This window comes from Papaver somniferum, chromosome 1 (genome assembly GCF_003573695.1).
Source record: "Papaver somniferum cultivar HN1 chromosome 1, ASM357369v1, whole genome shotgun sequence".
Classification (NCBI taxonomy): Eukaryota; Viridiplantae; Streptophyta; class Magnoliopsida; order Ranunculales; family Papaveraceae; genus Papaver; species Papaver somniferum.
The window spans coordinates 49,813,930-49,837,872 of record NC_039358.1 but is presented as its reverse complement, the minus strand read 5'-3'; the positions used below and the strand labels follow the sequence as shown (position 1 = coordinate 49,837,872).

General features: G+C 39.2%; 2 protein-coding genes across 2 annotated transcripts; both read right to left on the bottom strand.

Annotated features, from left to right (window-relative positions):
* Nucleotides 1–1,356: 1,356 nt before the first annotated feature.
* On the bottom strand, nucleotides 1,357–18,877 carry LOC113306091 (wall-associated receptor kinase-like 1). Its single transcript, XM_026555092.1, has 2 exons — nucleotides 18,445–18,877; nucleotides 1,357–1,799 (listed from the first exon to the last, which is right to left on the bottom strand). Exons 1-2 carry the CDS (start codon nucleotides 18,875–18,877, stop codon nucleotides 1,357–1,359), a joined length of 876 nt encoding a protein of 291 aa, XP_026410877.1.
* A 2,068-nt stretch (nucleotides 18,878–20,945) lies between these two features.
* LOC113306035 (wall-associated receptor kinase 2-like) lies at nucleotides 20,946–22,714 on the bottom strand. The gene is made up of 3 exons (XM_026555040.1): nucleotides 21,964–22,714; nucleotides 21,229–21,393; nucleotides 20,946–21,130 (listed from the first exon to the last, which is right to left on the bottom strand). Exons 1-3 carry the CDS (start codon nucleotides 22,712–22,714, stop codon nucleotides 20,946–20,948), a joined length of 1,101 nt encoding a protein of 366 aa, XP_026410825.1.
* Between the last annotated feature and the right edge of the window lie 1,229 nt (nucleotides 22,715–23,943).

Below are 23,943 nucleotides of genomic sequence, written 5' to 3'. Positions count from 1 at the left end.
TGGAGGTAGAGGAGCTTTGTATTGGATGACTTCGGATCCTCGGATAATTCTCCAGTTCGACCTTCATCAAGACAAGTTTCAATATGTACGAATCCCACTCGAAAGGAATGAACACCCCACTAGTGAGAACCACTTGCGGCTTTTCGAGTCTATAGGATTTTTAGGTGTTGCCATTCTAGTTTGGAGAAGTAATACAACTACTCCTTTGGAGGAGGTTCACTTGAAAATATACAAAGACAACCAAGTTTGGGTCAATGAGACAATTGATGTTTCGCCGTGCTTGATTCCTTACAGGGCCAATTTTCGCTTTATCGGCTACTCCGACAAGGTTTTACTGTACTGGATGGATCGCAAATGTTTTCAATTCTTCAATCTCCACAGTAAATGTCTCAAGGTGGTTCGGAAACTCGCTTCATGTATCCGGGAAAATAGATCACCCTTATGTGCTAGAGCCGAAGACTATTGGCTGAATTGTGAGGCCCAAAACATCACTTCACTAAGAACCTTGTTGCCGGAACGAGCTCAAAAATCTCATTTTGAATCTGTATGTTCGATGATGGTGAAATGCATTGAGGATGTGTTTCTTGTGCAACAACCAAAAACACTAGGAGTATTAGCGTCATTTCTCCCATCAAAAATCAACCATCAGTACTTCTTTAATGATAATTGAGGATTTTTCGTTTAGTGGTTTGTGCTTTTATTTTTACTACCATTCCAAGTTTCCAACAATCTTTTCAGGGGCTTGACCTGTTCTGTATCTGGGCTCAAACCTAAACTTACACTACATAATGTAAAAATTTGGGCCAATTAGAATACGCCGTAAAAAAACCAACTTTATTTTGGAAACGTGTTTTGAGACATACTCATTTTTTTGAGGCATACTTATTCACTATCCCATCTAGGATGGGTTAGAAGGAGTGTCTAAAGGGCTGTGCAATTCTTCTTCCATGAAACACATTCCAATTTCTTTGTACCTTTCATCGCACCCGATAAAATGTTGCGCATCATCCTAATCATTCAATTTGTGATGGTATTCCCCAAATCCGGGTTCATTAACATGTCAAACCAAAAGTCCTAAAGAAAATTAATTTACCTGTCATAGCGGAATATTTGATGATCATTATTCTTGAAAATATTTGCTTAAATATGTTCGGCACTTTTAAATATCCACAATACAAGGTACTTAATTAACTACTTATGCCGTTAACATCAAAAAAAAAAGAAAATTACATCAAAATTTTTCTACATAATATTCTCTTTGGCCTTAGCAGTCTGGCTCACTTCCTACTAAAAATGCCAAATTCGGCAATTTCAAATGGCAATACCTAACTATAATCACATGGGAGTACAAGTAAATTATATCATCAGCGTGGATAAAATGTCATCTTCGCATCTCTCTGTACTAAACTGGTCTGAATCGCCGATTGAGGAGTAGCTTATTGGTATTGTATATAAATCTGCTGGCCCAGATACTAAGACTTTTTGTTCTTCATTATGTATACGAGAGTGATCCCCCGTTGATGGACATGGTGATGATGACAATTTTCTCAAACTTTCTAGCTCCATAGAAACTTCTTTCATTGTAGGCCTATTTTCACTCTTTAAGCCGAGGCAGCTCTTTGCAAGTTTTGCAACTGCAAGGACTTGCCTTATGTTCCCTTCAGCCGCCACCCGAGTCTCAAGAACTTGGAGCACATCATTCTCTTCCATCAACGAAACAAAATATGATGCAATATTATGTTGCTCTTTGGATCTCTCCAAAGAAATAGGTTTTTCTCCTGTTAAGATTTCTACAAGGACTACACCAAAAATATAAACATCACTTTTACCTGTCAACTGGCCAGAATGATAGTATTCTGGATCCAAATATCCTAAGGTTTCTTGAATGAGTGTGTCAATTTCGTTTAGATCCAAAGATTTAACCTTGATGCTCCGAAATCAGCAACTTTTGCAGTGTAATTTTCATCCAATAATACACTTGCAGATTTGATGTCTCTATGAATAATCGGGATAGAAGCTGAAGAGTGTAAATATGCAACTGCACCTGCAGTTTCGGCAGCAATCCTCAACCGACTTTCCCAGGAAATGGATGGCGACATGCCATCCTTGCTTGTATGGATATACTGTGAGAGGGTGCCACTAAAAACATATTCATAAACATGTAACGGTACCTCAGTCTCTAAACAACATCCCAATATCTTCACATTTTTAAAGCTTTAATAAAAATTATAATTTATTATTTTTTTTTGTGAATGAAAAATTTATTAGTCTCACACCGTGGAGTTTCCACTTTTTAGTTGTTTTAAGAGACTATATAAGCTTTTAGTCCCGCATCGGGGAGTTCATCTTTTTGAGTCGTATTCCATTATATAAAGACATTCACTACTTTTGTAAAATCAATGGGAAAATGGATTCTCTATTTTTCAGAGAGACCCCCAAGAGAAAATATTTTATATTATTTTATTATGCGTTCGCGATTTTCTTTAAGGGTTTTTCGGAGTTGTCAAGCTCAAGTTGAGCATCTACTACATATGCTAGTAGTAGGTGTAGTAGGGTGTTTTATCCTGGAGATATCTGTCCTCTGAGGGCTATATCATCACTCTTGAGTGTAGCCGAGCGCTAATGTCTTAAGGGCAACGTGTTGAACACGTGACTCACTCTGTTTTTCCAAAGTTTTGCCTTGTTGGTGTTGTGGAGATCTGGAGAGCTCGTTCGTTTCATCAAATCGATCACTTCCATTATAAAGGAGCTAAGTATCAATAACTTTTGCTTATTTGATTTTTCCTTGTTTTTGATTATTGCGCCCAACAATCTTAAGACATTAGAATTTTTAATAATAAAAAATGGTTGGTTGGCTTGTGAATCATGGATGTTAATTGTGGAGTGAAAAACAAAATCGAATTTTTGGTCATCTGTAGAGTTTCAACTTTATCTTTTAACCTAAAATGAATTTAGACGAACCCTTTTGACCTAATGTAGTAGACATCCTGATAGTTAACCACATAAAATTTCGTAATTTTTAGAGTTGTAAAAGTATTTTTTTTATATTTTACAAAATAGAGAAACGTTTCTGAAAAATTCTGACGAGCAGAAATTTGTTGTTGACTAAATTCTTATTTGTGGGGTAACCATGAGTTTTTTGAAATGGTGATTCAAACGAAGTTTGTAAATTTAGATGTTGCCTTCAAAACTCATATTTTACTTTCCGATTCGGAATTTTGGTTTGTGAATAAAGGTGTCATCTTCAAGGGACATGGCTAATAGGCGCATGTGGCTGGAAACAAATCTTTCAAAGCTGGCAAAGATGAGAACATCGAACGCAACTCTAAGCGTAGTCTTCATAAGAAAGGTATGTTTCGCAAACCTGAATCTAGCATTACTTTAATTAAGGGTGATTTTTATGTTTTGTAAATTCCTGGCCATAGGGCAGTAAATTGTAGACAACGTAAAAACCTTAATACGTAGAAAGTTAATGCTAATTTAGTTGAAACAAACTAGAATGAGTTCAGTGGAATGATGTCAGAAATTATTTTAATAACCAATGTGATAGATTGGTGGGTGTACTTTGGAGCCACTAAGCATATTTGTTGAAACAGAGACCTGTTCACCTCCTATTAGAGAATAGGGGATGTCGAGAATCTCTACATGAGTAACTCATCTGTGACAGAGGTTGCATAAAAGGAAAAGGTCGAGCAGAAGCTCATATCTATAGTATTCTCACATTGAATGAAGTTTTCATGTTCTGGGCATATGCAAGAATCTTGAATCTTGTTCTGTTATAAATGGTAAAAGATTTAAGATATTAATTGAATCTAGAAAACTTGTTGTAATTAAGGGCAGTGATTTTTTAGGAAACAATTATAAGACTTAGGGTCTATCTATATAAGCTTAATGGAAAAACTGATGAAGTGAACATAATTGATTCTTGTGCCTTCTTTTGTGTGATTGAATGTTTTGCATGACTTGGAACCGTAAACTTATAAGTCAATGCATAAACTTGCTAGCTTAGGCTGCGTACCCAAATTTAGTTTGGATTTTGAACATAAAAGTGAAATCTTTGCGGAATCAAAATATGCTATAAAACCTTTAAGCAAAAATGTTTAGAGTAATTCTAAGCCCTTAGAATTAATTCAGTTAGACCTAGTTGACATGAATTCAACCCAAACTGAAGTGGTAAAAAGTGGTTCATAATTTTTGTAGATGATTTTACGAGGTACTATCTTGTATACTTAAGGGTAAGGATGATGCCTTAGAAGCCTTAAGAGTATAAACTTGAAATTGAAAGTGAGTATATGTTGCCACTAAAAGGGTTAGGTATGAACATGATGGAAAGTATGAAATTCATATAGGAATCGCACCTCCTTATTCACCATAGTTTAATGGTATAGTTGAACGTAAGAACAGAACCATTAAGGAGATGATATATGCCATATTTATTAAAGGATTAACTTCCAACTTGTGGGGAGGTCGTTCTCTAAATTTTTCTTGAATAGAGTAACCTTTGAAGGATCAGATAGAACTCCATATGAGTATGGAAAGATAGGCAACCTACTTATTGCATACGTCAAAGTGTGGGGGTGTTTGGATAAGGTCGTCATTCATCTTCCTAAAATAACTAGATAGAAACCAAAAATGTTGATTGTGTCTTCATATAGGGTATGCTGAGTATACTTCTACATATAGATTTTTTGTTGTGTGTTCTGATTTTTCATACTTTGGTCTGATTTTTCTGACTTTGTTGTGAATTTTATTGCGGAATCTAGGGATGCTGAGTTCTTTAAACATGTTTATTCTTAATCATGTACCTTATTAGAGATGTGATGTTGATCCCCTAGATTTATTTTCAAATAGTCAGAACTTATCTTAAAGGAAGATGAAGCTGAGGTTGAGCCTAAGAGAAGTAAAACAATTAGACTTGAGACTTTTTATGAAGCCGACTTCATAACATACCTAGCTTAGTCTGAGCCCAGACTTGTAATGAATCCTTGACATCTACTGAAACTCCATTCTGGTAAGAATCTTCATTTAGTGAAATGGACTCAGTCCGTCAGAATCATACTTGACCATGGGATTTATATGAATTTATAAGAGGAAACGTTAGGTAGATGGAACTGTGTAAAATTATTAGGCTAAGTTGGTAGCTAAAGGCTATAAACTAAAACAAGATGTAGGTTTCTTTGATTATTATTCACCTGTGACGATAATTACTTCCGTTGAGATGCTAATTTCTATTGCTTCCATAAACAACTTAGAGATACATTAGATGGATGTTAAGACAGCTTTTCGAAAACCGTGAATTAGATAAAGAAATTTACATAGACCAACCTGAGGACTATTTAGTGAAAGGTTGTCAATACAAAGGTTGTAAGTTGAACAAATCTTTGTATGGTTTTTAAATAAGCACCTAAACAGTGACATGAAAATTTTGATTATGTGATATAATGAGTAGTGGATTTAAGTTAATGAATATGACAAGTATATTTACAAGTAACTTGTTAAGGATGCCTGTGTGATTGTATGATTGTATGTTGATGATATGCTTATACTTGATACAAACATAGATGTGATTAATTCCACTAAAAACATGCACTGAATGAGGACGCTGACTTGAAATACTTAGGCCATTTTGATGTAATCTTAGTGACGAAGATTTGAATATAATCAAACATTTATAGTCTTAGTCATTCTCATTATGTTGAATTTGTGCTTATGAGATACAATCAGTCTGATTGTAAGCCTGCGTGTACTCCATACGATTCTTCTTGTAGACTTGAGAAAATAAGGGTAATGGAGTATCTTAACTTGAATACTCAAAATTTATAGGATGTCTGATGAATTTAATGAATTCTAAGAGTCCAAACATTGCCTATATTGTGAGTAAGTTAAGTAGATATACTTGTAGTCCAGAGCAAGAGCATTTGGATGCACATAGTAGAGTATTATGGTACCTAAAATGCCTATTACCTTTTGTTTGATTTATGAAAGGTATCTTGCTGTCCTTGAGAGATTTTGTGATGCAAACTGGATAGTTGACTCAGAGGAGTCTAAGTCTACGAGTGAATATGTTTTCACTCTATCATGAGGTTTTTTTTTTGGAAGATTTCCAAACAGACATATATTGCTCAATTCATTATGGAATATGAGAGTATTGTGTTAGATAATGCACGAGAGTTGGCCGAGTGCCTAAGATGCTTTTTAGAAGACATTCCTCTCTGGCATAGGCCTGTGCCAGCTATATCTATACATTGTGTTAGCCAAGCTATAATAGATAAAGATAAAAATAAATAATCTCAATCGGCGTTATTTCCATTGATTGGATAAAGTCCAAGGAGAATATCGCGCAACCTTTGAGGAATGGTTTATCCAAAGAGATAGTTAGAAATGCATCGAGGGGGATGGGTCTTTAGCTCATAAATTAAACTTGCCATGAAGGATACTCAACCTTGATGACTGGAGACCCCAAGATCAAGGTTTCGAATGAGAAAACTAATTTGTGGTGGGTAAAGGTAAACACTATCAGAGAATTTCATTATATGTCCCTTCCCTAGGGTGTAGACGTGATAGTGTGACTGCATGTGAAGGATGACTTTTAAGAAGTCTTAATGAGTTCTATAGTTTCAATTTAAGATTAAAGTAGGGTGGAGCAGTAACACTCTTTATGGAAACTCACCTATCTGAATGAGGAAGTAGGTCCCTTCTTATGAGAATATGAGCTTTGATTCTCTAGAGCATTTTGAGAAACATGATATGTCCAGGGCCAAATTAGACAAAATCGCACGAGCTTGGCAGCAACCTTGGAGATATCATCCGTGGTCGTTATCGCGAATTACATCAAACTCTAGCAGTTCAAGACATAGTTCACTGTCTTTAGAAAGTAATTCTGGTAATATCTCACTAAGAAAAGGTTCAAGACCTCGTGGACACCTCTACCTAAAATGGTATTTCCTGCGTTTTTATGTGATTTTCATTTTGATGGTTTTGGTATTACTGGAACTTAGTCACTAAGGGTTCACCAGTTCATGCTTTTTCACTTTGGTGAAAGGAACCTTTAGTCTCACTTGTGAGGAACTAAAGATGAAAGCTCTTTATACTATATGATTTTTGCAATCCATAGTATGAGCCTGGGGTCAACACACTGTTGTGTGAGGGAGATGACGTTGGAATGGCTAGTATGACTTCAACATGCATGATCTGTCTATCTGTTCAATCAGTTCGGGTCGTAAGATTGGGTTGTTGTTTTTCTAAGATCTATCTGTGTTTTCGTGTTTTATTGAGTTTCATCCATGTGGGGGATTGTGGAAAACGATTAGTAAAATATGCTTTTAAAGTTTTAATAAAAATTATAATTTATTGTTTTCTTTTGTGAATGAAAAACTTATTAGTCCCACACCGTGGAGTTTCCACTTTTTAGTTGTTTTAAGAGACTATATAAGCTTTTAGTCCCACATTGTGGAGTTCATCTTTTTAAGTTGTATTATTCCATTATATAAAGAAATTCACTACTTTTGTAAAATCAATGGGAAATGGGATTCTCTATTTTTTAGAGAGAGACCCAAGGGAAAATATTTTATATTATTTTATTATGATTCGCGATTTTTCTTAAGGGTTTTTTTCGGAGTTGCTAAGCTCAAGTTGAGAATCTACGACATATGCTAGTAGTAGGTGTAGTAGGGTGTTTTATCCTGGAGATATCCATCCTGTGAGGGCTATAGAATCACTCTTGAGTGTAGTCGGGCGCTAATGTCTTAAGGGAAACGTTTTGAACACGTGACTCACTCTGTTTTTCCAAAGTTTTGCCTTGTTGCTGTTGCGGAGATATGGAGAGCTCGTTCGTTTCATCAAATCGACCATTATAGTGGAGCTAAGTATCAATAACTTATACTTATTCTTGAAAATATTTGCTTAAATATGTTCGGCACTTTTAAACATCCACGATCCAAGGTACTTAACTACTTATGCCTCTAACATCAAAAAAGAATTACATCGAAATTTTTCTTCATAATATTCTCTTTGGGCGTAGCAATCTGGCTCATTCCTACTGAAAATGCCAAATTTTGCAATTTCAAATGGCAATAGATAACTATAAACATATGGGAGTACAAGTAAATTATATGATTAGCGTGGATAAAATGACATCTTCATATCTCTCTGTATTAAACTGGTCTGAATCGCCGATGGAGGAGTAGCTTACTGGTATGTATATAAATTTGTTGGCCCAGATACTAAGACTTTTTGTTCTTCATTATGTATACGAGAGTGATGATCCGGCATTTATGGACGCGGTGATGATGACAATTTTCTCAAACTTTCTAGCTCCATAGAAACTTCTTTCATTGTAGGCCTATTTTCACTCTTTAAGTTGAGGCAGCTCTTTGCAAGTTTTGCAACTGCGACGACTTGCCTTATGTTCCCTTAGGCCACCACCCGAGTCTCAAGAACATGAAGCACATCATTCTCTTTCTGTGAACACGTAGATCAAAGTCATCTGAGTATTCACAAACAATGCGCGCAGACTCATGACAATACAATAAATAGGCTTCGCCTGAAGGGAATGGATTGGTTATGTCGAATCCTTGACTCAGAGTTCTAATACTCTTCCTCGTCTCATCAATCACAATCATTATCCTTAGCTCATACTATAAGATAAATAATGGACGAAGTATAAAATGTACGAACATGATATGTTATAAGTAACGAATTGAATATATAAAGTATGGATGTATGAACATAGACGAAACGATTAACTTATATGATTCTCACTCAGATCCCTGTCTCCGAGATTGGGTTTTTCATTTAATGGTGGGGATTACCGAAATAGTCAAATGACTTTGAGACTAATATAAGCCTGCGTAGCAGGAGGAACCTCACTTACACTTTCTCTATTTCTCTGTCTCTCTCCTCTTCTCTTCTCAATGTTTTCCCCTCCCTTTCTTCCCCACTCTTCACTTGGGAGAGAGGGGTATTTATAGAGTGGTTACATGGGGTTCACTTATGAAACCCGTTATAACCTTATCCTCTTGTGTCTTGTGCCGCTTACGCAGAGGTCTTCGTGTTCTTGGTCTTCTCTGCGTGTTCCGTTTGAATATTCAGTGTTATCTGCGCTTCCTCCACAGGCTGACTGACACGTATGTTGTGTGAGGGTATTTAATGCGGGTAGTTGAGATGTCTGTCCGCGGTAGACAGTTGTCCTCTGCCCATGTCTTGTCTGCGTCAGTCTGACTATCCCCAGCCGTAGATCTTAGATCTTTCTGGGGATATGATAAAGTGAATCTCGGGTTATCCTTTAGTGCTTCGCAGTTTTCTAGTGTTTCTGTCTTCCTCGATCCCCTACCGTTGGATCTGGTGGCTGGCAACGCTATCTTGATAAGGAGCGTCTTTTGGCTGTCCACATGTGATATCATATCTTGATGTTCTCAGCCGCATGTCCTCCACGTGTGTCTTTGTGGACACGTGGCGGAAGATGAAATGTGTACCTACAATTTTCCCCTTTTCATCCTACTGGGCGGTTAGTCGAAGTGGGAAGAAAAAACGTGTTACTCTCTTCATCTTCTCTTTATTATTTTCCTAGATTTTAGGGCACGTTCCCCACTATTTGCAATAACTTCTTCTTGGGTAGTGGGGTGGTTTTACTTCTCTTTGTATATATATATATGAGAAGGAATATGAAAATTGTCTAGTCATAAATTTCATTCCTTCTCTTTCCTTGGAACTTTTGTTCTCTGCTTTTGTTTCCTTGTTATTAATTGTTGTTGCTGCTGCTGTTGTTTTTGTCTTTGTTGCTGCTGTTGTTGCCTTTCCTCGGAGATTTTATGCTGTTGTTATTGTTGTTCCTCGAAGCTTTCTTTACGACCCTGATTTTTCCTTTATAGGTAAGTGGTTCTACTGTGTGTGATTATCTTTTGAAAAATATATTCGTTTTCTGTTGCTGCTATATGTGTTTGTGATGAAGAACATATATATAGATGCGTGTATGATTGCCCCTGTTCGTCATTATAAACAGTAATGATATCGTCCTTCGTGTATGGTTGCCCCTATTTGTTATTTCCTCTTTTTATTTAGGTTTTGTTCTTATTTTCCATCTGGTTCATGATTATGAAGAACTGGGTGAAATTGGGTTTTTTGATTTTCGTTTTGTATCCGCGGAAATCTGAAACTTGTTTATGTACTACGCAGACATGGATGATCATCCGCGGGTTTCTTATCAAACTCCACCGCCTAGTCCGCATAGATCTCCTCCGCGTAGGGATCCTGATGTTTCTCCGCCTGGTGGAGGTTCGTCTAAATCTTCCCAAGGTGATGCCCGCGTTCATAAGGTTTCATCTTCTTCTGGTCAGAGGCGCTTAACTTCTAAGAGGATTGAGTCGCATAGAGGGAATACGCAGAAGGGGGACCGGACAAAAGAGACTCCTGGCTCCCGGTATGCTGTTTCTCGTCCCTCAGCTAATCCGCATGATGATCCTAAGAGAACGCGGGATGTCCTACCTCTTCGGTCAGTGACGCCTCCTTCCGCGTCTCACCAACATCCTCTACCTCCTTCTCCAGTGTATCAACCCAAGGGGAGGTCTTCGAAAGAAGTGATTTCGAAGACTGATGCATCTAAGGTTCATCCTAAGAGAAAATATTCCGATAGAAAAACTTCGAAGGATTCTGCGCCTGATCCCGTGGAGGAGGAGGATATTTCTCAGGAGATACGCAGCGTCGCTGTTGGGGAGAAGAAAGTGACCTTCAAACATATTGATCTGGAGGTTTTCAAGGAAAAACATGGTCTTCAACTATTCGATGTTTGTTTTCACGCTGCTGATGATGATATTACTTATGAGATGATATCGACGTATAAGTTTGATGAATTTCATCTGCTGACCACGGTGGGGGCCTTTGAAGCGGGTCTTATGTTGCCTTTGTACAAGTCTGGGGATTCTTTTTATTATGATGTGCTGGCTGGTCGAGAGGGTTCTTCAAAGAACACACACTGTTGCTCTATTTCCCAACTTCATGGGAATTATCTTCGTGCACTGAGGAAGTGTTATCTTCGGAGCAAAGGAGAGACAATGATGACTCTTTATGTTCCAAACCCTGAGGAAAGGGATTAGTATACGCCTGAGAATTTTAACAAGTCTTTCGGTGACTATGTTAACAGTAGGAATCGTAAAACGTGGAATGTGGGTCTTCGGAATATTCCGCTCCTCGTGGTGAGATACGCCTTCTGAGTGAAGTAAGTGGTGCTAAGGTGAAGTACGTCCCGGGTACAGAGAATTCTACTAACAAACTGGTGTTTCCTACTCGTGAGCGGATCAAGCGTGATCATGACTATGAATGGCACACACTGTTATTGAGGTTGTTGGTCCCTGGGCTTGGGGGGTTTCCAGGTCCGCAAGGATGGCGTCCTACCGCAGATAGCCAGATACGTACGGCTCCTCCTGCTCGTTATGGGAATTTCCGTCCTTGGCATTTGAATTTTGAGGGCATGAATTTCCAATATGCCCTCGATGTTGTTGATGGAGATGACGAAGAGAGTTCCGATGCTGATCTTCAGGCGAAGAATGCTGCGGTTGTCAAGGTAAGATTTCTATATGCCTTGTCCTTTAGTTGAGGCAGTTTTAATTCTTTTCAAAGTTAGGGATTTTTATTCTTGTGCCTTGTCTTTTTAGGCGACGAAGAAGAGGAGGATAAATCCCAAGCAGTCCACCACCGCAACAATCGAGGAGGCGGAGGTTTATGAAGAAGTTAACAGTCCTGTGACTGAGCTTGGCGAGGATGAAGATGTGTCTGACATAGAAGAGCGTACTGATACATCCCCCCGGTCATGATGTTGATGAATTTGTTGAAGGGAATACTACCGCCGGTGGCAGCGGTATTGGTGGTGAGATTAATCCCGCAGGGTGTTATGATGCTGGTGCCGAAGCTAATCCTGCGGGTTGCAGTGATGCTGGTGATGATAGCACTGGCCTTGGTGATGAGGGTGCTGGTGGTGAAATTCCTGCTATGTCTCAGGAGTTTTCCTTTGGTCGGATTTATTCTGCGGAGGATGGTTTTGACATAAACGCTGCCCTGGGCCTGGCTTCTGAGTTCAACCTGCTTTCCCCCAACGATGATTGGGATGTGCTTGGTAATTCTAACAAGGTGGACGGGAAGGGTAAGGGAGTCGTGGATGCTAGTGATGTTCCAGAGGGGAGCGGTGCTAGAGACCTTCCAGATTTGGACGCAAGAGTAGCCTCGAACTCTTCGGGTGCTAAATTCACGGACATGGGTAAGGCCTCGGTTGGGTCTCCTGGAGATGATTTTCCTCAGTCACTGATCCTGGAGGGTGATGATGCCATCTTAGCTTGGTTTAAGAAGAAGAACTTGATGTTCGTACCCAATCCAGCCCCTGTGGTGGAGGGTGAGAAGAACTGATGCCTATACCCGTAAGATGATGCAATTGTCTCCCGAGGACCAGGTTGCAGTAGCGTGGGATAAGAATCTTCGGGCCTCGGAGGCTGCTCTAGTAGTCGATGCTCCCTCGACTGTTGCTGATATGATGGCGTTGGCTGATGGGTATCAGTATGGATTTCCCCAACAGCGGATGTTAGAGGTGAGTTCTCTTATCATTTTGCCTGGTATCAGTTTTTAGCAATTTTTAGAGTCAGGGTGTTCTAATCTTCTGATTCGCAGATGATGAGGAGTGAGCATTGCAATCACATGTTGTACCAGTTTTTTAAGGCCAAATCCCTTAAGTTGGAGGCTAAGCTTCGTCTTCGGGAAGAGGAGCTTACTGCGGCTGAGACTGTCATCGCTGATAGGGATAGGGAGATATGTGAGTTGAAGAGTCTCCTCAAGGCTAAGGAGCAAATAGGCAAGGAGGAGAAGCTTCGTATGGATCTTGCTATGGTTCGTAGTGAATTGGAGGAGGCCAAGAAGAATTCTTCGGATGTTACAGATTTGATTATTTGTTCTCTTCCTTGCTGTTGTCCTTTACCGTAATTAGTGTTCTGTCTGAATCTCCCCCCCCCCTCCACACCCTATCTTCAGTGGGTGGAGTTCCTGAGTTAGTATGGCTTAGGAAAGAGCGGCAGCGTCAGAAATCTCGCATCGCAGAGTTGGTAGAGAAGATAAAGAGCGAGGCTGATAAGTGGAATGCTCGTGCCGATGAACATAATGCTCTGGCAGAGAAGTGGCGGGTCAGGAGAGTCCAAATGATTGATTTGCAGAACCAATATAATAATGATCGTTGTTTGTTTGATGGAACGTTGTTGTGGACGCGTGATAATGTTCGTGAATCCCGAGAACAGGTATCATCATTGGAAGCTAAAATCAATCTCTTGGAAGAAGAATTGCGTCAAGCTCGTTCTTCTCAAACCTATGATGTTAAAGATTACCTTCAACGTCTTGCTAGGGAGAGAGATGACGCTAGGGATGAGGCTGGTGCTCTCAGCAAAGCTTTAGCTGCGTCTAGGGATGATGTGGTACGCCAAGCTGAGGCTGAGAGGAATCTTGAAGTAAATATGAACGCTCAACAAAAACCCCCCCCCCCCCCCCAACCCAAAAACCCCCCCCTCACAAGGGTCTGGAGGGTTTAAACAATGAGGTCAATCATCTTCGTCACTTGGATTCAATGAAGGTAGGTATATTAGATGCGAGTCAGTACGCCCTTTCAACCCTTCAAGCGGATTATAAGAAGTTGTCAGATGAGTATGATTTTCTTGGTGAAGCCCGTGATGCTGCTGTTTAACGAATATGAAATAGCTTCGGCGAGAGTCGAAGGTATATGCTTATATTATCGAGTGTGATTCTGCAATTTCCTGGACCTAACCATCTGCGTTTTTCTTTTCCTTGCAGAGCTCCAGGGACAGCTTCGTACTGCAAATGAAGAGCTTGCGGAGGCTCAATCTCAATTAGTGCATCAGGAAAGTCAGATTAATTATCATAAAGGTTTAGCTACAGCAAGGGACGAGGCTTCCCAAGCCGCTTCGAAGGAAGTGAGTCGCCTTTCCTCGTTGTTGTCAAAGGCTGAGATGATGAATACTGTTATTGCGTACAAGGCTCGGTGTCAACTAGTGGAAGAGACCAACAAAATTCTGGATAGCATTGAGTATGATCTGAAGACCGAGCATGGCCTTATCAGGAGCTATCCGCGCCGTGAGAAACCCCCTCCCCTACATCTGGTTCTTCAGGCCCTTCCTCGGGTGGGAGCGTACCTTCAACGCAGAAGGGGAAGATTGCTAAACCTGCTGGGGGTTGAATCATCCGAGTAGATTTTTGTAGAGAGTTGATCTTTGTTGATTATGAGGCTTCGTGAGATTCCTTTTGTATTTTCTTGTTTCCGCGTACCATTGCCAAGCCTGTAATCAACTTTTAATGAATTGATAATTGTTATGGTTAATTTGGAATATAACCGAATGTAACCAGGGATATTGAAGTGTTTGGGTGCGAACCCGAAGATGTGTGTCTCTTCGTGAACGTCTTGAGACCTGTCACCCCTCTGGATAATCCTGGGCAGAGGATTCCCAGACGGTGGGGGTCGGGGCAGCGTTCTAGGATATGAGTTGGAATGTACGTTCACTCCGTCGACCCGCTGCCATAAGTGTAAGTGAAGTGTTTGAGTGCGAACCCGAAGATATGTGTATCTTCGTGAACGTCTTGAGACCTGTCACCCCGCTGGATAATCCTGGGCCAGAGGATTCCCAGACGGTGGGGGTCGGGGCAGCGTTCTAGGATATGAGTTGTTTAGAATGTATGTTCAATCCGTCAACCCGCTGCCATAAGATTGGTTGGGTATCTCTTTCTGTTCGATGCCTTCCCCATGGTCCTACAATTATAGACGCTGATAGGGGAGTCCCGAGAGATTGTAGGTGACTACTTTCCCCAAGTAAAATAGAACAATTAACATCAGTGTTTACGTGGTTCAACAACAGAGTGTCTACGTCCACGGGTGAATGAGGGTTAAAGTGTCTATTCAGTTGAGTTACATTTAGAAGAATTCCATTGATGGAACCTCTGAGGTAGTAAATAGTAAAAAACAGGAGGATGAAGTATTGACGTGGAGGCTGTTTTTACAGGTGTAGGGTTCTCGTGAGGTGTTATATTTACACGCAGTCGTCTTGTTATATGTTGCTCCATGTATTGCCTATTTTTTGCCAAAAGTTTGCTTGATTGATAGGTTGAGGTTTACTATTCCTCTCTCAGAGATAGAAACATGTCGATCGCAAGCGTCGTTTTCTTCTTCTGGTTCTCTTCACGTAGATGCAGGTCTGCGTTGCCCTCTACGGGTAATATGGCCTGAGATATTTTGTATTCCATGGGTGTTTGAGGATCTCTCATTTTAGGTTGCGTAGATAATAAGACCCATTTCCTGCAACATCATGTATGACGAAGGGTCCCCCCATGTTGGTGCTAATTTTCCCCACTTCTTTTCTCGTTGGTATTAGGGAATGGTCCTCGGCACATACTGCCCTTCTACGAAATTTCTAAGCTTAACCCTCTTATTATACTCTCTTGCTAGTTTCCTTTGATAGTTTTCCATTTTTTTGTAGTGGTGCCTCCCTCCTCTCTTCTAGATCATCCAACCTTTCCAACATCATGTCCGTTGTGAGGTTCTTTTCCCATGCTTCAATCTTCGTAGTTGGCATGATTATTTCTGTTGGGATAATAGCTTCGGCTTCATAGGTGAGTAAGAATGGGGATTCTCCCGTGGCTGATCTTCGAGTTGTCCTATAAGCCCAAAAAACGTTGTGTAGTTGCTCACACCAACGCTTCTTGTATTCGTCCAACTGCTTTTTGAGGATGAGTGCGAGGGTTTTGTTTGTGGCTTCTGCCTGACCATTGCTTTGAGGGTAAATTGGTGTTGACTTGTTCTTTCGAATTTTGAAAGTATCGAAGAGTAAGTCGATGTTTTTTCCCTGGAATTGCTTGCCATTGTCAGATACAATCTCAGCTGGTATGCCAAACCTGCAAATGATGTTTTGAAAAATGAATGTGAAGCCATCTGCGTCTCGAATGCTTGCCAGGGCTTTAGCCTCTACCCATTTGCTGAAATAGTCCGTGGATACTATCAAGAATCTTTTCTTCCCTGATCCTTCGATTAGGGGACCCACGATGTCTATGCCCCATTTTGAGAATAGCCAAGGGCTGTCTACTGGGTTTAACATTGTTGCTGGTGCGTGGATTTTTTTGGCGAAACGCTGGCATTCTTCGCATCTTCGTGACATTCTTGCAGCGTCTCGTATCATTGTTGGCCAGTAGTATCCTTGAGTTTTCGCCTTATCTGCTAGGGATCTCATTCCGCTGTGATTTCCTGCGTCGCCGCGGTGTATGTCTTTCAAAATCAAATGTCCTTCGGATCTGGATAGGCAACGAAAAAATGGTCCGAGAAAAGATTTTTTGTACAAAATTTCTTTTCTCAGATCATATCTTCCTGCCTTTGACTGTATTTTTCTGGCTTGTTTTAGGTCTGAGGGTAAAAAAATTTCTTTTAGGAAAAGATGAATCTCAGATCTCCAATCTTCTTCTTTGCTGAAGTATTCATCTTGATCTGCCTTAGGAATGATGTCGTCTTCTTGGAAATCATCCGCGATGAATTCTCCCACGTCATCATCTGCCATATCTTCTTCTGTGTGGTTCCTCTGCTGTGCAGCGCAGAGTTCTTGAATATCAATTGAAGGCTCGTAAATCCTGGTTACTTTGATTGCTTTGACGTCCTCGTTTCTGAGCATCGATGATATGTAGGCCAGGGCATCCGCGTGCCTGAGTTCCTTCCTTGCCAGGTGTCGGAATTTGATGTTTGGGATTTGTGATGCCAGTGTTTGCACCAATTCCATGTATGCTGACAATATTCTGTCATAAACATTATATTGCAACCCTATTTGTCGGATGACTAGCTGTGAATCGCTTTTCAGACGCATGTCAGTTATGCCCATTTCTATTATCAACTGAAGGGCATGCACCACTGCTTCATATTCAACTATGTTGTTGGTATGCCCCTTGAATTCTAACCTGAAAGCATGTATGATCCTGTCTCCTGTTGGGGTGGTGATTACGATGCCTATCCCCACCCCTTCTTTATTTTACGACCCATCAACGAAGACTTCCCATTGCCTAGGATTTTTTGGTTCCAAGATGTCTATAGGGTCTTTACCTTCGTCCATCTCTGTTAGTCCTGCTGCCTTTCGTCCTTTGATGATGACTTCTTCGCAGTTATCTAATGGTAAGTCTGCTAGGAAATCTGCTAATACTTGTGACTTCTGAGAGTGTTGTAGTTCATGGATGATATTGAACTGATCTAGGTGAGTATTCCATTTCGCAATTCTGCCTACTTTTCCTGCGTTTTTAAGGACTGCTTCTAGCGGAGCTTTGCATGGGACGCGGACGTAATGAGTCAAAAAGTAAGTTCTGAGTTTCAGGGTTGCCCATACTAACGCCAAGGATTGGTTATGTCGAATCCTTGACTCAGATTTCTAATAATCTTCCTCGTCTCATCAATCACAATCATTGTCCTTATCTCATACAATAAGATAAATAATGGACGAAGTATAAAATGTACGAACATGATATGCTATAAGTAACGAATTGAATATATAAAGTATGGATGTATGAACATAGACGAAACGATTAACTTATATGATTCTCACTCAGATCCCTGTCTCCGAGATTGGGTTTTTCATTATATGGTGGGGATTACCGAAATAGTCGAATGATTTTGAGACTAATATAAGCCTGCGTAGCAGGAAGAACCTCACTTACACTTTCTCTATTTCTCTGTCTCTCTCCTCTTCTCTTCTCAATGTTTTCCCCCTCCCTTTCCTCCCCCCTCTTCACTTGGGAGAGCGGGGTATTTATAGGGTGGTTACATGGGGTTCACTTCTGAAACCCGTTATAACCTTATCATCTTGTGTCTTGTGCCGCTTACGCAGAGGTCTTCGTGTTCTTGGTATTCTCTGCGTGTTCCGTTTGAATATTCAGTGCTATCTGCCCTTCCTCCACAGGATGACTGACACGTATGATGTGTGAGGGTATTTAATGCGGTTAGTTGAGATGTCTGTCCGCGGTAGACAGTTGTCCTCTGCCCCTGTCTTGTCTGCGTCAGTCTGACTATCCCCAGCCGTAGATCTTAGATCTTTCTGGGGATAGGATAAAGTGAATCTCGGGTTATCCTTCAGTGCTTCGCAGTATTCTAGTGTTTCCGTCTTACTCGATCCCCTATCGTTGGATCTGGTGGGTGGCGACGCTATCTTGATAAGGCGCGTCTCTTGGCTGTCCACGTGTGATATCATATCTTGATGTTCTCAGCCGCATGTCCTCCGTGTGTGTCTTTGTGGACACGTGGCGGAAGATGAAATGTGTACCTACACTTTCAACGAAACAAATATGATGCAATATTATGTTGCTCTTTAAATCTCTCCAAAGAAATAGGTTTTTCTCCTGTTAAGATTTCTACAAGGACTACACCAAAACTCTAAACATCACTTTTACCTGTCAACTGGCCAGAATGATAGTATTCTGGATCCAAATATCCTAAGGTTCCTTGAACGAGTGTGTCAATTTCGTTTAGATCCAACAAATTTAACCTTGATGCTCCGAAATGAGCAACTTTTGCAGTGTAGTTTTCATCCAATAATACATTTGCAGATTTGATGTCTCTATGAATAATCGGGATAGAAGCTGAAGAGTGTAAATATGCAACTGCACTTGCAGTTTCGGCAGCAATCCTCAACCGACTTTCCCAAGAAATGGATGGTGACATGCCATCCTTGCTTGTATGGATATGCTGTGAGTGGGTGTCGTTAGAAACATATTCATAAACAAGTAATGGTACCTCAGTCTCTAAACAACGTCCCAATATCTTCACAACATTTCGATGGTTAAGCTGAGGTAGGATGACAAGCTCATTAATGAATTCTTCCATTTGACTCTCATCAACTATTTTTTATTTCTTAATGGCCATGGTGCGATTATCAAACAAAGTCCCTTTGTAAACTATACCATGACCTCCACGCCCAAGGATCAACTTTTCATCATAATTTTTAGTTGCTAGTTTTAGCTCTACTGCCGTAAAGATCTTTGTGGGGGACTCTCCGCTGCTCTCTTGTGATGATAGTTGTTGCTTTAAAAGTAAGAATCTTATTATCGGGGCTTTAGAATCAATGGGTTGTGGGTTTTTTTTTTGAGTTCTAACATCCTAATATGGATAGGGGTAAACCTAACTAATAGTAAAAGTCAAATATACCCTTTCAATAAACATATTATTAAAAAAATCTACTCTTTTGCTTCTCTTCTTCTTCATTTCATCATGATTTCATCATAACGAAAATGATGATCATGATTTCATCATGATGAAATTATTAAAAAACTTAAATCTATAATTCAACTTTCTTTTTTCTACTTCTTCTTCTTCTCCATCACATCGTGATTTTTCCACCATAATTTAATCATAGTTTCATCATGATGAACATCATTTAAAAAACAACTAAATCTATTATCTTATCCCAACCTTCTCTTCTCATTCATAAATTGTGATAAAGATGATGATCATAGTTTCATCATGATGAAGATCATAATAAAATAAAAAACTAAATCTATTATCTTCTCCCCATCCTTCTCTTCTCATTCATAAATTGTAAAAAGACGACGAGCATGATTTTATCATGATGAGGATGATGATCATCAAGAAAACCCAAAACTATTATCTTCTTTTTCTCCTTCCCATTCATAGATCATAATAAAGATGGTGATCATCATAAAAAGAAAAAACTAAGAAAACCCACCATTTATTTTTGCTTTTAAATGGTTAAAAAATATGATTCTATGAATTTCGGGTTAAAAAAAAGAAGCTTCTGGAGGTGTTAAGGCTGGGAGTTCTTAGATTCTCAGCCGAAAGTAAATGTTTCGGCTTCGTTTTCCAACCGAAATTAGTTTTCTGATTTTTTTTGGTTTCCAGAACCAGTTACGGCTGGGAAAACCCAACCTTAACTGGTTCTAAAAACAAAAATAATCAGAAAAATGATTTCGGCTAGGAGTTCTTTATTTTCCCGCCGTAAATAAAAAATACGGCTTGGAACACCATCATTTCCCAACCGTTTTTGCGTTCTACGGTTGGGTCGACAAATATCCCACCCGAATAAGTGTCAGTTATAGCTGGGATTTGATGTTTTTCCAGCCGTAATTGGTTCTAAAAATAGAAATAATCAGAAAAATGATTTCGGCTAGGAGTTCTTTATTTTTCTTCCGTAAATAAAAAATACGGCTTGGAACACCATCATTTCCTAACCGTTTTTGCGTTCTACGGTTGGGTCGACAAATATCCCAGTCGAGTAAGTGCCCGTTGCGGCTGGGATTTGATTTTTCACAGCCGTAACTGGTTCTGAAAACCAAAAAAAAAATCGAAAAAACTTTCGGTTTGGAAAACCAAGCCGAAACATGGACTCTCGGTTGGGTCGACAAATTTTCTCAGCCGTAATCTTGATTCACGGTTGGGAATCTAAGAACTCCCAGACATAAATACTTTCAGAATTTCTTTTTTTTACCCGAAATTCATCGAATTTGATTTTTTAACCATTTAAAACAAAAATAAATGGTGGGTTTTCTTAGTTTTTTCTTTCTATGATGATCATCATCTTTATCATGGTCTTTGAATGAGAAGGAGAATGAGAAGAAAATAGTTTTGGGTTTTCTTGATGATCATCATCCTCATCATGATGAAATTATGCTCATCATCTTTTTACAATTTATGAATGAGAAGAGAAGGATGGGGAGAAGATAATAGATTTATTTTTTTATGTTTTTATGATCTTCATCATGATGAAATCATGATCATCAGTTTCATCATGATGAAATCATGATCATCAGTTTCATCATGATTATAAATGAGAAGGAGAAGATTATAGATTTATGATTATTTTTTTAATGAATAGTGAATTTAGGTAAGGGTATAACAGACATTATGAATAAGATGTGATAAGGGATAACCTCATTTACTATTTCGTGACCCTAAAAAGCCTCAAAAGACCATTGACTTTCGAAGCCCCAATAATAGGATTCAAAAGTAAACCTCCGTTCTTTTGAAAGAATTTGGCCTTGGGGAGGATTTGGTTTCTCTTATTCATACTGAAGTATAACCAAGAACTGCCAATAATAAAAAAGAAAAATCCTAATGCAATACCTGCATCAACGTTGATTCATTTTAATATCAACTAACTAAAACATATAGCGTAATGTATCATAAACTAAAATAAGGTGCAACCAAGAATTAGGTTTTACCGAGTGAGATCTTTAGCACTGGGAACTTTTGATTGTTTTGAAAGCAACCACTCCCACCTTTTCTCCCATCACCAAGACTACCTTTCGGACAAGAACAGTTGTAACTTCCCATTGTGTTTGTGCAAATTCCTACGCAAGGACTTTGAGCTTCACACTCGTTTATGTCTGTTTCAAATATAATGAATCAGATCAGGTTGGAAGCAATTATAATGGAAGAGTATCAGTTTGGGAGGAAAATCTATTGTACTCCCTCGGTCACTAAATAGAGGACCTATTCATTTTCAAATTAGTCCAACTAATAGATGATTATACCATTAAGTAAGAGGATATTTTTAAAACTATCTTTTTAATTGATTATTGTTAGTATAAGAAATATGTATAATTTGATTGTCACGTTTATATCCTCTAAGTAGGTGTTTGGAATGCTTTTCAATGATGTAAAGTTTATGGTATCCGTGGTATAATTTGAGATAAAAATCGTTTCTAAATTTTAATAATTATTATCCATACGAATATAATTGTAAAAAATATAAAATACCCTCTCTCCTCATTTCCTTGAGAATTATGCAAACTTGAACTAAGTCATCTACTAAGGGATGGATATCATAGAAATGTACTGTTGTTGTCGTATATATTTGCTTTCAAAAAAATTTATATTCACTAGCTATGGCTTGTTTAAGTTCAACCTAAGGAGTAAATGTATACTTCTAATGCAGGAAGTTATTATTTACATACCTTGGCATCCAGGACTGAGATAAGGGTTCCCCGCATATCCATTGTTGCAAGTGCAACGATATCCTGGATTGTTGTCAGAATTGATGCAATAACTATTTTCTTGACATGCAAAACTTGTCAAATCTTTTTCTGCTTCTTCACAAGTCTTATTCCCAACGGCCCAATCAAGCACCATAGGTATGTCCTTTCCTTTGCTTATGAAATTACTTCCATCCAAAATATCTGATGCGCTGAACGTATAGCTATTTTGCTCAGCTATGAAACCATAGCTACAAGGATTAAAAGATGCAATCGCAGAAATGTCCTTCGATGTGGAATTTAAAATACCAATTTCATACCTATTTAACCCCTTAGGGATGGTGCTCTGGCAACACCCTTGGCCAAAGCAAGACCCATCCATCACACTTTCCCTGCTATTACAATCTGAGGAACACGAGATTGAGTAATCTTGTAAGTTAGGTCCATATATAGATGCATACGACTTACACCCAATCGCAAAAAACACGTTTTTGGTGTAAGAGAATTTAAATCTGGACACACTTATGTCCGACCAGGCAACAGATTTGTCAAGTGTTACATTACCGAACTTATTGTAGCATATGATTGCTTGGATGGTTTTAATGCGAAGTTCGGTTTCAATAGAACCCGTGCCTAGGAAAAGCTCGGGAGGTTGAAATGAAGTGTTGCAGAAAAGTTGGTAACCAATCCCAGCACCATCAATGGAGCACCCATACCCTCCTGGTGTTATCATCCCAAACGGGTAGGGAATTGAAATGTTACCACATGTTGCATCGCAACCCGCTTTCGCCCCGAAGAATGAAGGGACTGAAGATGATGATTGTAGGAGTAAAATATCGCACACATTAGTAATCAAGCGAAGTAAAGAATACAATCTAAGCGAAGAGCATCGCACACATCAAAGTTGAGATGACGCACCAGATGATGTCAACAAAGTCATGATTAAAGTGTGAAGAACTGTGCGAAGAGGTACGCTATGCGAAGATGAGCGATTGTATATGAGCGAATGCGTCGCATGGTGATCCCGAAAATAGTGAGTTTCTTAGCTGTCATCCACTATGTAAAATCCTATATAAAGGAGAGGAGTCATTACTTGTAAGGGGTTTTTTTAGAGTGAGTCTTGGTCAAGAAATAGAGAGAGAGAAAGTAAATCTAGGGCAAATAGATCATTGTAATAGTTTGATCAATCCTTGTAATTCTATCTACATTTCATATAATAAGAAGATGATTACCTAAATTCTCATTTAGTGATAGTGGAATGTAATTGTCAGATTTATGACAACTACATTTTTGGCGCCAGAAAAAGCTCTGGATGATAATTCCTGTTAATAGATCTGAAACTCTTAGGGAAATCAAGGAAGAATCATAAGGGATCCATGAAGACAACACGAATCATACCAATTCAAGGAAGAGGCAGAGATATACAGTGTAATAACATAACTAGAATATCAATTTATGAGGCAGATTTTCAAGCAACAATAACAGGGAGAATTCATAAAAGAAATTACGAAGGCAAGAAGATAGAGATGGTAGACAAAGAATTTCCATTACAAGATTGGGAAAAAGTGAAGATTTACATTGCAGCAGATGAAATTCCAGAAGAAAACTTACAGCAAACAGATCCATTGGTAATTACGGTCACGGCTGAGCGAGAAAAAATTATTACAAAACAGAGAGGATTTGAAGGATGGGCCATTGATAGAACATTGATAGATACAGGAAGTGCAGTTAATGTATTATTTTATCGCACATTCAAAGCAATGGGATATAAAGATGCAGAAATGACACCTACATCCTATAATGTTCATGGATTCAATAGAGCAATTACAAAGACGAAAGGAGAAATCTTGATGCGAATATTACTGGGAGAGGTTCAAACAAAGATAACATTGTGTGTGATTGACATTGAGTCTCCATACAACATGCTGTTGGGACGACCATGGGTACATGGACTAAAGGCCG